The 12,540-nt window shown below is 28.5% G+C and overlaps 1 protein-coding gene across 1 annotated transcript; it reads right to left on the bottom strand.

The window, feature by feature from the left end:
• Positions 1–5,315: 5,315 nt before the first annotated feature.
• LOC105640814 (AAA-ATPase At2g18193) lies at positions 5,316–7,215 on the bottom strand. Its single transcript, XM_012225206.4, has 2 exons — positions 5,992–7,215; positions 5,316–5,875 (listed from the first exon to the last, which is right to left on the bottom strand). Exons 1-2 carry the CDS (start codon positions 6,976–6,978, stop codon positions 5,471–5,473), a joined length of 1,392 nt encoding a protein of 463 aa, XP_012080596.3. The 5' UTR covers positions 6,979–7,215; the 3' UTR covers positions 5,316–5,470.
• Between the last annotated feature and the right edge of the window lie 5,325 nt (positions 7,216–12,540).

The raw sequence follows: 12,540 nt of genomic DNA, 5'->3' as shown, positions 1-12,540 counted from the left end.
CACTAGTCAGAGACAATTAACTATTAAAAAAAAAAAAAAAAAAAAAAGAGCAAGGGCAAGGTTCTTAATCAACATTTGAAGGATCATTAACTACCTTGATAACATTAGCATGTTCCCAGATTCTCAAAATGCCTTCCCTAACAATATCAGCAGAAAGGTGATTAATTGCATATATATTGCATATATATTGCATTATTACCTTATATTTAGACTTGAAATCTGGTTTAGAAGGCCAATAACTTGCCAAATTTGTATACACAAAGACTCTAATTTTCACAGGGCAATTCAATTATTTCTCTTTTACCATATAAAATCATCATTTTTGGTATCTAAATTTAATGGAAAAGTGAGTTCTAAAATGATGGAATCTCATATACTCGCACGTTTCTTTGACTCGGAGAAGTCAACATGTTATGATCCTAGTTGGAAGGTTTTGGGACTTAGATCTGAGAAGTCCCGAACCTCAAATCCTAGTTGGAAGGTTTTGGGACTCCGAGAAGTCAAATGTCAGTTCTAAAAGCATAGGATTTCAATTTGGGGGACTTGACTCCCCAACCTCAAATTCTAACTTTCGGAATGTGATTTTCCCAATGTTCAATTCACAATATCAAAACAACCATATAACACTTTTACCACCATATCCTCCTAATTATTGACGAAGGCTGCTTCACCTTGACATAATTAAGACAATTACTAATACTGGTAGTAGTAACAGTACAATCAAGAATTCTTTGAAATAAGGTACAGAAATCACAATAAAATTGTCTCATTACAAAACCACTTTTCCATTTATTCTGTCTTCTTGCACAGCCCTCCTTATGCAAGGAATTTAAGGTAAGCAAAAACCAACTGAAATAAATATAAAATGAAGTTAATTAATTAAAGATGGAGGGATTGCCTATGAACAATGTTCTCGAAAGCTCTAGGGTACTCAACCGCTAAGAGATGCTGGAGCTTAAATGGAGCTTTTTTTTGTTTTCTCTAAAGAGGACGGAGAGAGTATTATATTATATTATATTATATATTATATATTATTTATTATATATATTTTGTTATAAAATGAGCAAAAGATAGGAAGGAACAAAGAAAAGGAATAAAGAGTGAAAGATGAAAGTGATCTTTGTTGATGAGAAGCCATACACATATATATATATATATATATATATATAGGTACATTGTGGTGTATAATCAGAGGAATAGACTTCTACATTAAATAGACTTGTAGACTGATAATGAATATATATAGACTTTTAGCTTACATGAGACATCAAATAATTTCATAACACTCCCTCTTGGATGTCCATTTTTCAAAGAACATAACTCGTTAAAATTTTACTAAGAAAAAACTCTATGGGAAAAGAAAAATTTAGTGAAGGAAAAAGAGTACATTGTTCCTTTTTGAAAATACGCAAAGAAATGCTACCTCATCACAAACCTTTACTAGGAAAATTCAGTAGGAAAAAACCTTGGTTAAAGGGAAAAAAAAGTGCATTGCGTAGTTACTCCCCCTTATGAAGATATTACTTGAGATCTTTGAGTCTGCGCATTCCAATTTTGTGCACCAACTTTTCCAAACTTGTAGTAAGAAGTGCTTTAGTGAACAAATCAGCAAGGTTATCACTTGATCGAATTTGTTGAATATCGATATCACCATTCTTTTGAAGGTCATTAGTGAAGAAAAATTTTGGTGAAATATGCTTTGTCTTATCTCCTTTAATATACCCTTCCTTTAACTGATGTATGCATGCAACATTATCTTCATGCAATATTGTCGGGACTTCTTTCTGGAAAGATAGATTGCTTGTACTTTGAATATATTGAATTATGGACCTGAACCAGGCACATTCTCGACTTGCTTCATGAATTGCCAAAATTTTTGCATGGTTAGAAGAAGTAGCAACTATAGTTTGTTTTGTAGAATGCCATGAAAAAACTGTACCTCCACATGTAAATAAGTACCTTATCTAAGATTTCATTATATGGATCTGATAAATAACCTGCATCTGCATAGCCAATCAAATCTTATTTTGATATATTAGCATAATATGACGCAAAACCTATGGAAATTAATTCTAAGAACTCTATGACAAATGAAATAGCTTCAAAAATCAAACTAACTCCCCCTCTATAGCACCCATGCTTATGGAAGCAAGAACACCAACAATAGAGTAAAGAAGAACAAGATAAACGCCACAAATAAATTGATAAGTTTACCTTGTTTTTTGATGCAATTAAAGGAAAGCAATCTCACAATCACTGTAATCAAAGAACACGCTAAAAAGTATGAACAATTCTAAAATTTCAATATTGATCAACCATCCTTAGTTAACAACATAACAAAGCTTTTATACTAAGTCTAAACCCTAAAGGATATGAAGAAACTATTCCAAACAAGCCAAGGACATGGACTGGCTGAATTATTTGTTGCCCAAACCCATTCAAAACATTACAATCCATACGAGGAATGGGCTAACAAAGCACACTTGGCCCTCACATTAAAGCCCACAACACAACTAGACTGAACCATATCCAATAAGGACTACACTAGCTAGTTTTAACAAAACTAATCACAAATGGACAAGCTCTAGCACGGGCAAGGCATGCTTCCCAGCACCCCCAGGCCGTGCGATCCAGTATCCACACACGCCTCAAGCAATATAAGAAATTTAGATGTGCCTTCAAGCTCCACATAGCACTTGTTCCAAAGAGTCATGCTAGCTATAAATAAAATTGATATTTTACAGATAAAAATCAAAGAATTTAAAAATTGTGAATATTGTGTCGAAATGTGTCTAGTATTATTAAAATTTACAAATTTAAATGTCGACATATTGTTCGTAAAATTCAAGGTACCATAAAATTAAAATTATAAAATACGATGATTAATTTATATATTCAGCCGTCAAAATTGGCTAGCAAGTTTACACTGGGCACTCATTATCTTCTTGATCATGACTTTTACATGATCTGGTGCGTGTTTCTTGTAATTCTTAAAGCATAGCTCTCTCTTTTCTTACTTATTATTCCAATATAAGTAAAAATATGTAGCATTCCAAATGGAATGGTAGTAAAATTGAAAAAAGAAATGTGCAAATATAGTAAAAATAATAATTAAATAATTTGTATCTGTCAGAAAAATTGATAATATGAGATATCTATAGTTAGTGACAAACTACAGTGCAGTACAGAATGTTAATTATTCTGCATCATGGTGAATAATTAATAACCATTAGATTTTCTTGTTTAAAACTTAGCTATTGGATGCTAGAATGCAAGAGAAACCAACTATACAATAATAGGTAAAGAAATTCCTATTTAGTTTAAAAATAAAATTTTTTCTTAATTACTATTAAATAATTTTTTTAATTCATTAGAGGTTTTTACGAGACGAAATAATACTATAGACTGCACAACTCTAGACCTTTTACTCTTTACATAAGTGAAAGACCAAACAGACCACCATTTGATTGGCAAATCATTACGTCATCCGTTCTAAAAAGATAATTCATCTTTTCTTTTTAGTTTGTTCCAAAATATAACCCACTTTTTTGTTTTGTATTATAGTTAATTCTTAAATTGTCTATTATACCCTTATTAAATTTTATTTTATTTTCAATAACCCTCATTAATTCTTATTTATTATTCCAATATAATAATTGCTCATGTCTTATTTAAGATGAGTATAATAGGAAAGTTATATGAATAAAACTATCATTTAGCCATAATAATTGCTACTTTCTTCATCTATGTGAAAATAAAAAGTAAACTATCTTTTTGGAACGGAGAGAGTATAATAATTGCTCATGTGTTATTTAAGATCGACATAATAGAAAAATTGTATGAATAAAATTGTTCTTTAACCACAATTGTTACTTTCTTAATCTGTGTGAAAATAAAAAGTGGACTGTTTTTGGAATGGAGGGATTATTAATATTAATATATTATTATTAACGGTTAATTTTTTTTATTTCAAATACTTATATTAATACTTCATTATTAGCTATTAAATTTTGCAAAAGCCATGTCAAAAAAAAACTTTTGCAAAAGCAATTGTGTCACTTTATTAAATTTAATATTTTAATTTACATATCCTTTTAGTTTATCTCATTTTAATTATCTTTTTTAAATTCTTCTTTACTTTATTTATAATATCATAATATATGTTTAAGAACTAGTGATCGTGGTTAAATTCTTTTCTTGGTATAATGCAGTGCATATAAAATATTACGTTCATATTTAAACATTCTATAAGAAGGATTACAGTTGTGTACTTAACACATCAATATATATATATATATATATATATAGAAAAAAAATTTTCTTAGAAAGTTGACATGTGGCATATCCACTTGGCATTTTAATTTGACATGTGACATATTTTTTCAATTAGACTTTCATTTAACATGTTTTAATTTGATTATTTAATGTATTAATGTATTGACTTGGTTTGATTTGGTTTGAATTTATTTTGAATTAGTGTTTTTGGTTTGGTTTGATTTGATTATTCAATATATTAATGTATTGGTTTAGTTTGAATTTATTTTGAGTTAATATTTTTGATTTGGTTTGATTTGGATTTATTTTGATTTAGTGTTTTTAGTTTAGTTTGATTTGATTCGGTTATTTAATGTATTAATGACTTTAAGTAATTATTATTAATTGTTAGTTCTTAAAAAATGATAAAGTTTAATAACAATGAATTATTCAATTAATGTATTAATTTGTAACAAAATAAATTATTTATTCATGAATTTTAATGAAACAATGAGTTAAATATTTTTTACATTAATTTTAAAATAAATCAAATTAATGAATTTTACCACCTTTTATTTTACTTTTTTTTTAATTTATCTTTATAAATTTCAATTTTTTTAATCTATTATTCCTAAACACGTACCTATCTACTAATTTTTATTTTACTAAAAAAAAGACGCTATATTTTTTTTATTAATATATCTTTATAATATTTTTTAATAATATAATAAAAAAAATTTATTCAAAATTTATAATTATATATGAATTCTCTCAATTTTACTTTATTTTACTTTTTTTGAACAGTGCATATTGCTAGTATTTCTAGTAAAGTTAGATGAATTATAAAATAGTTTATATTTTCATTAACAACATATAAAAATTATAAAGAATTTTGTAAAAGATGATTTATTTTGTAAAAATCGTCGCTGCAAAATAATTTCTACTTTTACGACATGTAAAAAAACAAAATGTTTTGAAAAAAAAATATATTTTTAGTAAAAAAAAAAAAGCATTTTTATCAATATATTATAAGATAATAAAAAATCTAGTAAAAGTGAAAATTACAAGATAATTTGTAATTTTTCATCTAGTTAATACTTAATAATAAAACTCCAACTGTAGAGAATCCAAGTAGCCATTGGAGAAAGGCTGGACATTTCTTTTCTAATAAAAACTTAATAACTACGCTAAAAAAAAGGGAAAGACGAAATTGGATTCACTCAACAGAGCTTTCCTTTTCCTCTACAATTTTATCTTCATTATCCTTTTTAATTTTCTGTTGCTTGAGAAAATTGAGTACTTCTCCAAGAGCAACATCAGGATCATCACTCTTCAATAATTCCTCAGCCAAAGAAGCAGGAGTGGCCTCCGCACTTTGTATCAAACCATCAATTTCTTCAAGCAGTTTATGCTCTTTAATTCCAAGGTAATTGTACACCAAAACTCTAAATCCTTCACTGGTACAATATGACATGTGAACGTGCATATCCATTCTGCCAGGACGTAGCAATGCTGGGTCCAAAACTTCCTTGCGATTTGTCGTAAACACTATTATCCTTTCTTCTCCACAGCTTGACCACAATCCATCAATACAATTTAGCAGACTAGAGAGCGAAAATTGCTGTTTGATCCAAATTAAGAGAAACAAAAACTAGTTTTAACCAATCCCATTTCTAAAATAAAAGTATCAATAAAACAGAGCATAACAGAGTAGACCAAAACAGAACAGATACTAACCTTGTCATAAATGGATTCATCACAATCATCAGATTTTGATCTTGATCGATTATGCGCAGTAGAATTGCAATCTATGTCTTCAATCACAGTTATGGACTTCCTATGAATATCCAGCATAGTTTTTCTCAAATCAGCATCAGAAGTAATATGGGCCAGCTCCAAATCATACACATCAAACTTGAGGTAATTAGCCATAGCTGCAATTAAGCTTGATTTTCCAGTGCCAGGAGGACCATAGAGTAAGTATCCTCTTTTCCAAGCTTTTCCAATTCTCTTATAGTAGTCTTTCCTTGCCAAGAACCTATCTATATCATCTATAATAGACTTCTTTAGATTGTGATCCATCGCTAGCGCATCAAATGTCGATGGATGTCGAAAATCAGTGGAATTCCAACAACCGCGAGACCTTGTATAAAGCTTTAAAACCTTTTCGCCTTTTGTCATGGCCTTGGAAGTATCCAAAATGTGGTTTAAGTAACCATTAAAGATTTTTTCTCTATATTGATCTTCAAAGTTTAGTTTAAAATAACCTTTGTTATAGAATTTATCATTATTCGATCGATCGTCGTTTTCTTGCTTTGCAAATTGCCAGGTAATTTCTGTCCCTTCATAGACATCAACAACTTTCTGACCTTCTACTAAGGCAGCTGTTACATTCTTTTGCCGTCTAAACTTACCAATTCTGATTATTTTGTTTTTAGGGCCGATCTTGGAAGACAAGTAGAATCTTGCTGCGTCTATGAGATTGTTGCGATCAAGACCGTCCCACGAATCATCAATTATGAAGGTATCATAAGAAAGAGATGATTTTCTACGAGAGAAGAAGAGCAAGAATTTTGAGACAAGAAAAGTCTCGAGCGTCTTGGGTACTAATTCATGGTAAACATTACGCAAGAGCATTAAGGAAGTGGAAAATGAAGCGTACAAGGACAATAAAGAGGATGTTGAAGGGTAAAATCTCGTATTCTCTACAAAAGAATAAGCCATGGTTGGGTGTTTTTGGACAAAATGAAGAAATTTTTCGGACAAGATGAAGAAGCAAACACTGTTTGTTGGTGTCTTAAGACAAGATCAATATCAAGAAGCAATATTGAAGAGAAGGGAATGTGGGAGTGGTACTCTGCTTATAAATGAGTGAAACTGTGAAAGCAAGCACTGGAAATTGAAGAAAAGTTTCCAGATTAGTGCTTGGTGGGTGGTGGCGTGTGCGAATGGAGTTCCTCCTTTTTTACTCTTTTTTATTACTTCGGAGTATTCTTCAACTGCGCTTTCGGTGCAAATTGCATACTGATAAATCTAAAACCATAATTTAAAATATATGACAAATTAAATTTATGATTTTAAATTTAAAACAGTCCATATTACCAAAAAAAAAAAAAAAATTTAAGGGTCCAAATCAAATGAAACAAAAAAAATATAGGCGAATTCATAAATTTACCTCTAAATTTTATTACTTTAACCTTCTAATACTCTCAACTTTTACTTTCACCAATCAAATACTTTAACTTATCAAATTAAATCTATGAAACACTTTAATTTTTAAATTCATTTTATTAAATATTTTAATTTAAAAAATTAAATCAATTAAACACTCATTAAAAAAATTTAAAATTTATGAAAATTATTTTTTCAAAATCATGCTAACTACATGTTAAGCTGATATTTTGCAGATAAAAGTCAAAAACCGTATAAATTATTAATATTAGTGTTAAAATGTATATAATATTATCAAAATTTACAAATTCATGTGCACAATAGATCATCCGCAAAGTTTAGGATGCCACAAAAATAAAATCGCAAAGTACAACGGTGAATTTATATACACGAACAAAAAATATATGTAGTATGTTTTTTATGTATATTGAGATTAGCAAACTTATTTCACATTAAGTAATTGCACACTCAAAATTTGTATATGTGTTTTACACTAATAAAAAGTTAATAATTATTTTTTTATTCATAAAAAATTTATAAATGCATAACTATTTTAATTATACTTTTTTTATAAAATAAGCTAAACTAGAATGGATTCATTAGATTTATTTATTCAGTCATTTAAAAGAGTATATATATATATATATATATATATATATATATATATATATATATATATATATAAAAGATGTCTAATAGATGAGAATGATACATGGAGAGACTTTAAACTCGATATTTTCCCTCCTTATTAGAAGAATTGGAAAGAACAATCTAGAATAGACCAAGTTCCAATTGCGTATCTATGGCTTCTCACATTTCTATTTCTCATTTCTTACATTTTAAATATTTTTATCAACCACCGTTACATTTCCGGCTCTCACACTAATTAAGAAGATTAAAAAATAGTCCATTCTTCGAAATTTCTGAAGAATTGGTGGGCAAGTTTTGAATGGAAAAGAATCAACACTTAGGAGATAAGTTTACTGGTATGCTGATGTCATGCACGACGATATGAGGATGACGTCTGATAATAGCACTGAACTGAATCAGTTGCGTCCACGTGTTGGCCAATTCTACGAGTTAAGGGATTTGTCCTGCAACTTATTCTCTTAATCAATAAGTTATCTTTTATTATATATTCATAAGTAAAAAGACTTAAAAGACATCTTGATTTTTTTTTTTTTTTTAAAGATAAAAAAGTATTCTGTTTTGTCGTTTTAGCTTTTGAATTTTTTATTCATTTCATATTGAGAACCTTTTAAACTATGTTTGGAAAGGAAAATAAAGTAATGAAATTTTGAAAAAATAGCTTAATTAAGAAAATAATTTCAATAATAAAAGTACCTTACAATTTAATAGAGAAATAAAAAAAAATTTAAGAATCCAAAATGATAACAAAGAAAAATAAGTTGAAAAAAAAGAACAAAAAACCAAAACTAACAAACACTATAATCATAATTCGCTAAGTTTAAATTATCAGTTCAAGATTGCAATATCTAATGTTATGTTTAGAAAAAGAGAAAAGAAAATAAAGAAGGAAAGAAAATAAGAGAGAAAAATATTAAAATATTGCATTATCTATTTGCCTTCCTTATTTTCTATCCTATGTTTGGATTGAAAGAAAAATCTAAGGGAGAAAAGAAAATAATCTTTCGTTTGGAAAGCCTAAAATTATGGAGAAAAGAAAATGATATTATTATGAATTTTACATTTTTATCCTTTGTAAACATTATTTGAGCATCTTGCAATTAAATTGTAATTTATTACTTGGTTAATTATAATGAATTAATGATTTTTCAGTATGGAAGTAAAAAAAAAAATAGAAAAATATAACATTTATAAAAGATTAATATTTGTTAGCAATACTTTGTTGTTCTATAAATAAAATTTTAATATGATTGAATAAAATATAATTTTGAATAAATGTTTGCATGTTGAAATTAGTCATGGCCAGTTCATTGAACTGCCGGTTCAAAATTTTTAAAATATTGAACCTGAACTGACTCTTGAACCGCCGGTTCCGATCACGGTTTTCTGGCTATATATGTTTTTTTTTTTAAAAAAAAAAATCGGTTCTAATGTTATATTTTTCTTTTGAAAATATTAATATGAGTTTACAAAATATTGGTAAATTTTATTTTAAATAAATTTTAGAATGCTCATACTCATATAAGAATAAAATTAATTAATTCTACAAAATAATCAAATAAATTATCACTTTATTTTGTTTAAATGTTATTAATTAAATAAATTATAAGAAAATTTTGAAAAATGCTTCAAAAGAATGTTATTTTAAATTTAGTAAACAATTTTAAAGGGTAAAAAAAAAGTTAAAAACAATATAAGTTTAGACTAAATATTTCTCTCTTTTACTACCATTTTACTTTTTAGATTTTTAATTTTTAAAGTAAAGTGTATTTTTTTTTAAAAAAATCTTAAGTATAATATATCATGCAGTAAAATATTATTGAAACTTTTACATATGTATAAAATATGCTAAGTGATTATCATTTTCAAAATAAAATTAGAAAATTTTCGGTTCGAACTAGACTAGAATCGCTGGTTAACCGTCGGTTCAGGCTAGTTCAAATTCAAATTTTAACATTTACATGAATCTTAATCGGCCTTTGAACCGCCGGTTTTGATTCAAAACTTTGAACTAAGGGAATCTAATTCCTATTTATCTATAGTACGGTTCGATTCTGGTTCAAAATCAGTAGCCATGCCCAGTGAAATAGTTTAGTGGTTAGACTCAGAAATACATTCCAAAATATGGTGTCAATACAAAAGCAAAGATAAAGAGGGTGTTTCAGTAATTTAACAATAAACAGCAGCATTTTTCACTACAAATGTCTGTAGAATTATAGGATTTATGTAAAATGGAGAGATTATAAAAGCAAAGTCTAAGCACATTTGTATATTTTTCTGCATATTTCAAAAATGAATTTTAAATATAATATTCTTGGTTTTTGAAATATTAGAGGGAAAATGAAAATGTTAAAAATGTTTGTTTCATATTTAAGTTTATTCTGACTCCTTTCTTTGTAAGCAAAAAAATCCATGATTGAGACTATAAAAGAATCGCTCAACAAAATTGCAAATCAAGAGAGGGAAAGCTTCTGAGTTTTATTTTTTTTAGTCGGCGTTTGGACGGCGCCGTAACATACGCTCGATAAGTTTTAGGTCAGATCAGCTTTTTGGAACGCAGGGTTTGTCCTCTTTGTCACCGAATGACCAAAATACCCACAGAGATTCCTAGCGTCGTCCACATGCTAATCCATGGGCAGAATCGTCAAACTGTGAAAAGGGGCGGTTACAATTTGGAAGCGAGACGCGGACCATGCATATATCGTCTGTCTTCTTCCTTGTTTAATCTTTACCAGTGCAAAATCTACGTGTAATGCACTTAAAAAGACTGCACAGAAAAACCAGTCCACCTAACCTAGCCATACACATTACTGCATCTATTTGAGTAAATTTCTCTGCTCTTCATCCCCTTAAGTTTTTCTTTTCTATTTCTATTTTTTGAGATATCTTTGAGAAAAGAAAAGATTTTTTCAACAATAAATTTTTTAAGAACGATTTCTGACTTTCATCTTCTTTATTTGAATTTTTAACTTAGTTCTTCTTGTCCTTAAACCTGGACAAAGAAAATGAGTTTTATTTTCCTTTATTTGGAAGAAGTGAAATTTAAAAAAAAATAAAAATAAAAATATTAATACATTCATATATTTTAATTAGTTTTTAAGACGTGTATTGCACATGAATAATTATAATCAAATTAACGTACACACAGGGGTGATTATGGTTCTAGAATCTTGGTTGCGGTTTCAAAAAATTTGGAATTGAAACCGAATCGAAAACTGATGGTTCCAGTTGCGGTTTGGAACCGAACTATTCCATCTCTAATTCCTATTTTTTAACGGTTCTAAAATCGACGGTTCCTGCTGGTTCTTCGATTGACTTTTTGACGAATCGCATAATTATAAAATCAAAAGTTAGGGAACATTTTTTTGTTGAAAATTTAAAATTTAAATATTTATAAAATAATTTTTAAAAAAACTTAAAGAAAAAATTGATAAAAAAGCTTAACTTAATTTATTTTTTTTAGAAAAAGGCTTGAATTTTTTTTTTTTTTGAAAAAGGGCTTGAACTTAATTTATTTTTTTAAAAAAGGCATGAACTTAATTATTATTTTTTTAAATGAAAATGGATATTTATAGCAAATCCAAAAAATTAACTTTCCATAAATACTCTTAAATATAATCGTTATATAGTTGTTAGGAGGGTTAATTAGGAAATTTCATAAAAATATTCAAAAAAATAAAAAAAAATTGTTGGAACCGGGTGGAACCACCAATTTCGGCCGGTTTTTTGAACCGCGGGTTCATGATTCCTTAAAACTTGGAACCGAAACCAGACCGCAGATTTTCGATTTTGATTTCGGTTTGGACCAATTTTGGTTCTTCACGATTCCGGTTTCAATTCAGACTGGTTCTGAACCGGTGGTTTCGATTCCGAAAACCGTGAAATGGCCATCCCTACATGCACATGTTTTTTGAGAAGCCAAAAATAAATATGACATGTTAACATATACAACAACAATATATTAGGAAAGTTTACTAACAATAGTTGTATGCTCTATTTGGTAGATGTATTTTAAATAGAAATTATTTGTAAATAAAATTTTCATATTTCGAATAAATTCAAAATCGAAATTCATTTGCTTTTATTCCGTAAAATACCTTGGCATAATATTTTTAGAAAGCTAGGAGGATGAATAGTTTTATTGCAAGGTTTCGGAATTTAAATTTGTGGAATTTATTATTGTTATTTTTGGTAACAAAAGGAAGAAAAGAAGAGAGCACCTATCTCAAAAAGCTAAACACACAGGTGTTAGCCCATAGAAGCATTGAAATGGAAGAAGGCATGACCTCCCAAAAAGAAACAGAGGAAGGTAAGGACTGTTTTAGCCTCCCTAAATGATCTGCCGCAAAATTCCTTTCCCGTGAGACATAACACAGAAAGCACTATCAGTCTCGAGACATCAAAGTCTAAATATCCCAAATCACAGCAGCCAATGGATGAGAAGCAACCATGACTGAATTAACAAGA

Source organism: Jatropha curcas, chromosome 4 (assembly GCF_041381405.1).
Source record: "Jatropha curcas cultivar XTBG-Jc1 chromosome 4, XTBG_Jcur_1.0, whole genome shotgun sequence".
NCBI lineage: Eukaryota > Viridiplantae > Streptophyta > Magnoliopsida > Malpighiales > Euphorbiaceae > Jatropha > Jatropha curcas.
The sequence above is the reverse complement of the archived record's forward strand: the minus strand, read 5'-3'. Positions and strand labels throughout refer to the sequence as shown.

Coding starts and splice junctions, on each gene's coding strand:
- LOC105640814 (XM_012225206.4), bottom strand. CDS start 6,978: ATGGCTTATTCTTTTGTAGAGAATACGAGATTTTACCCTTCAACATCC. Junction 5,876..5,991: donor ATGAATCCATTTATGACAAG/GTTAGTATCTGT, acceptor TGGATCAAACAG/CAATTTTCGCTCTCTAGTCT.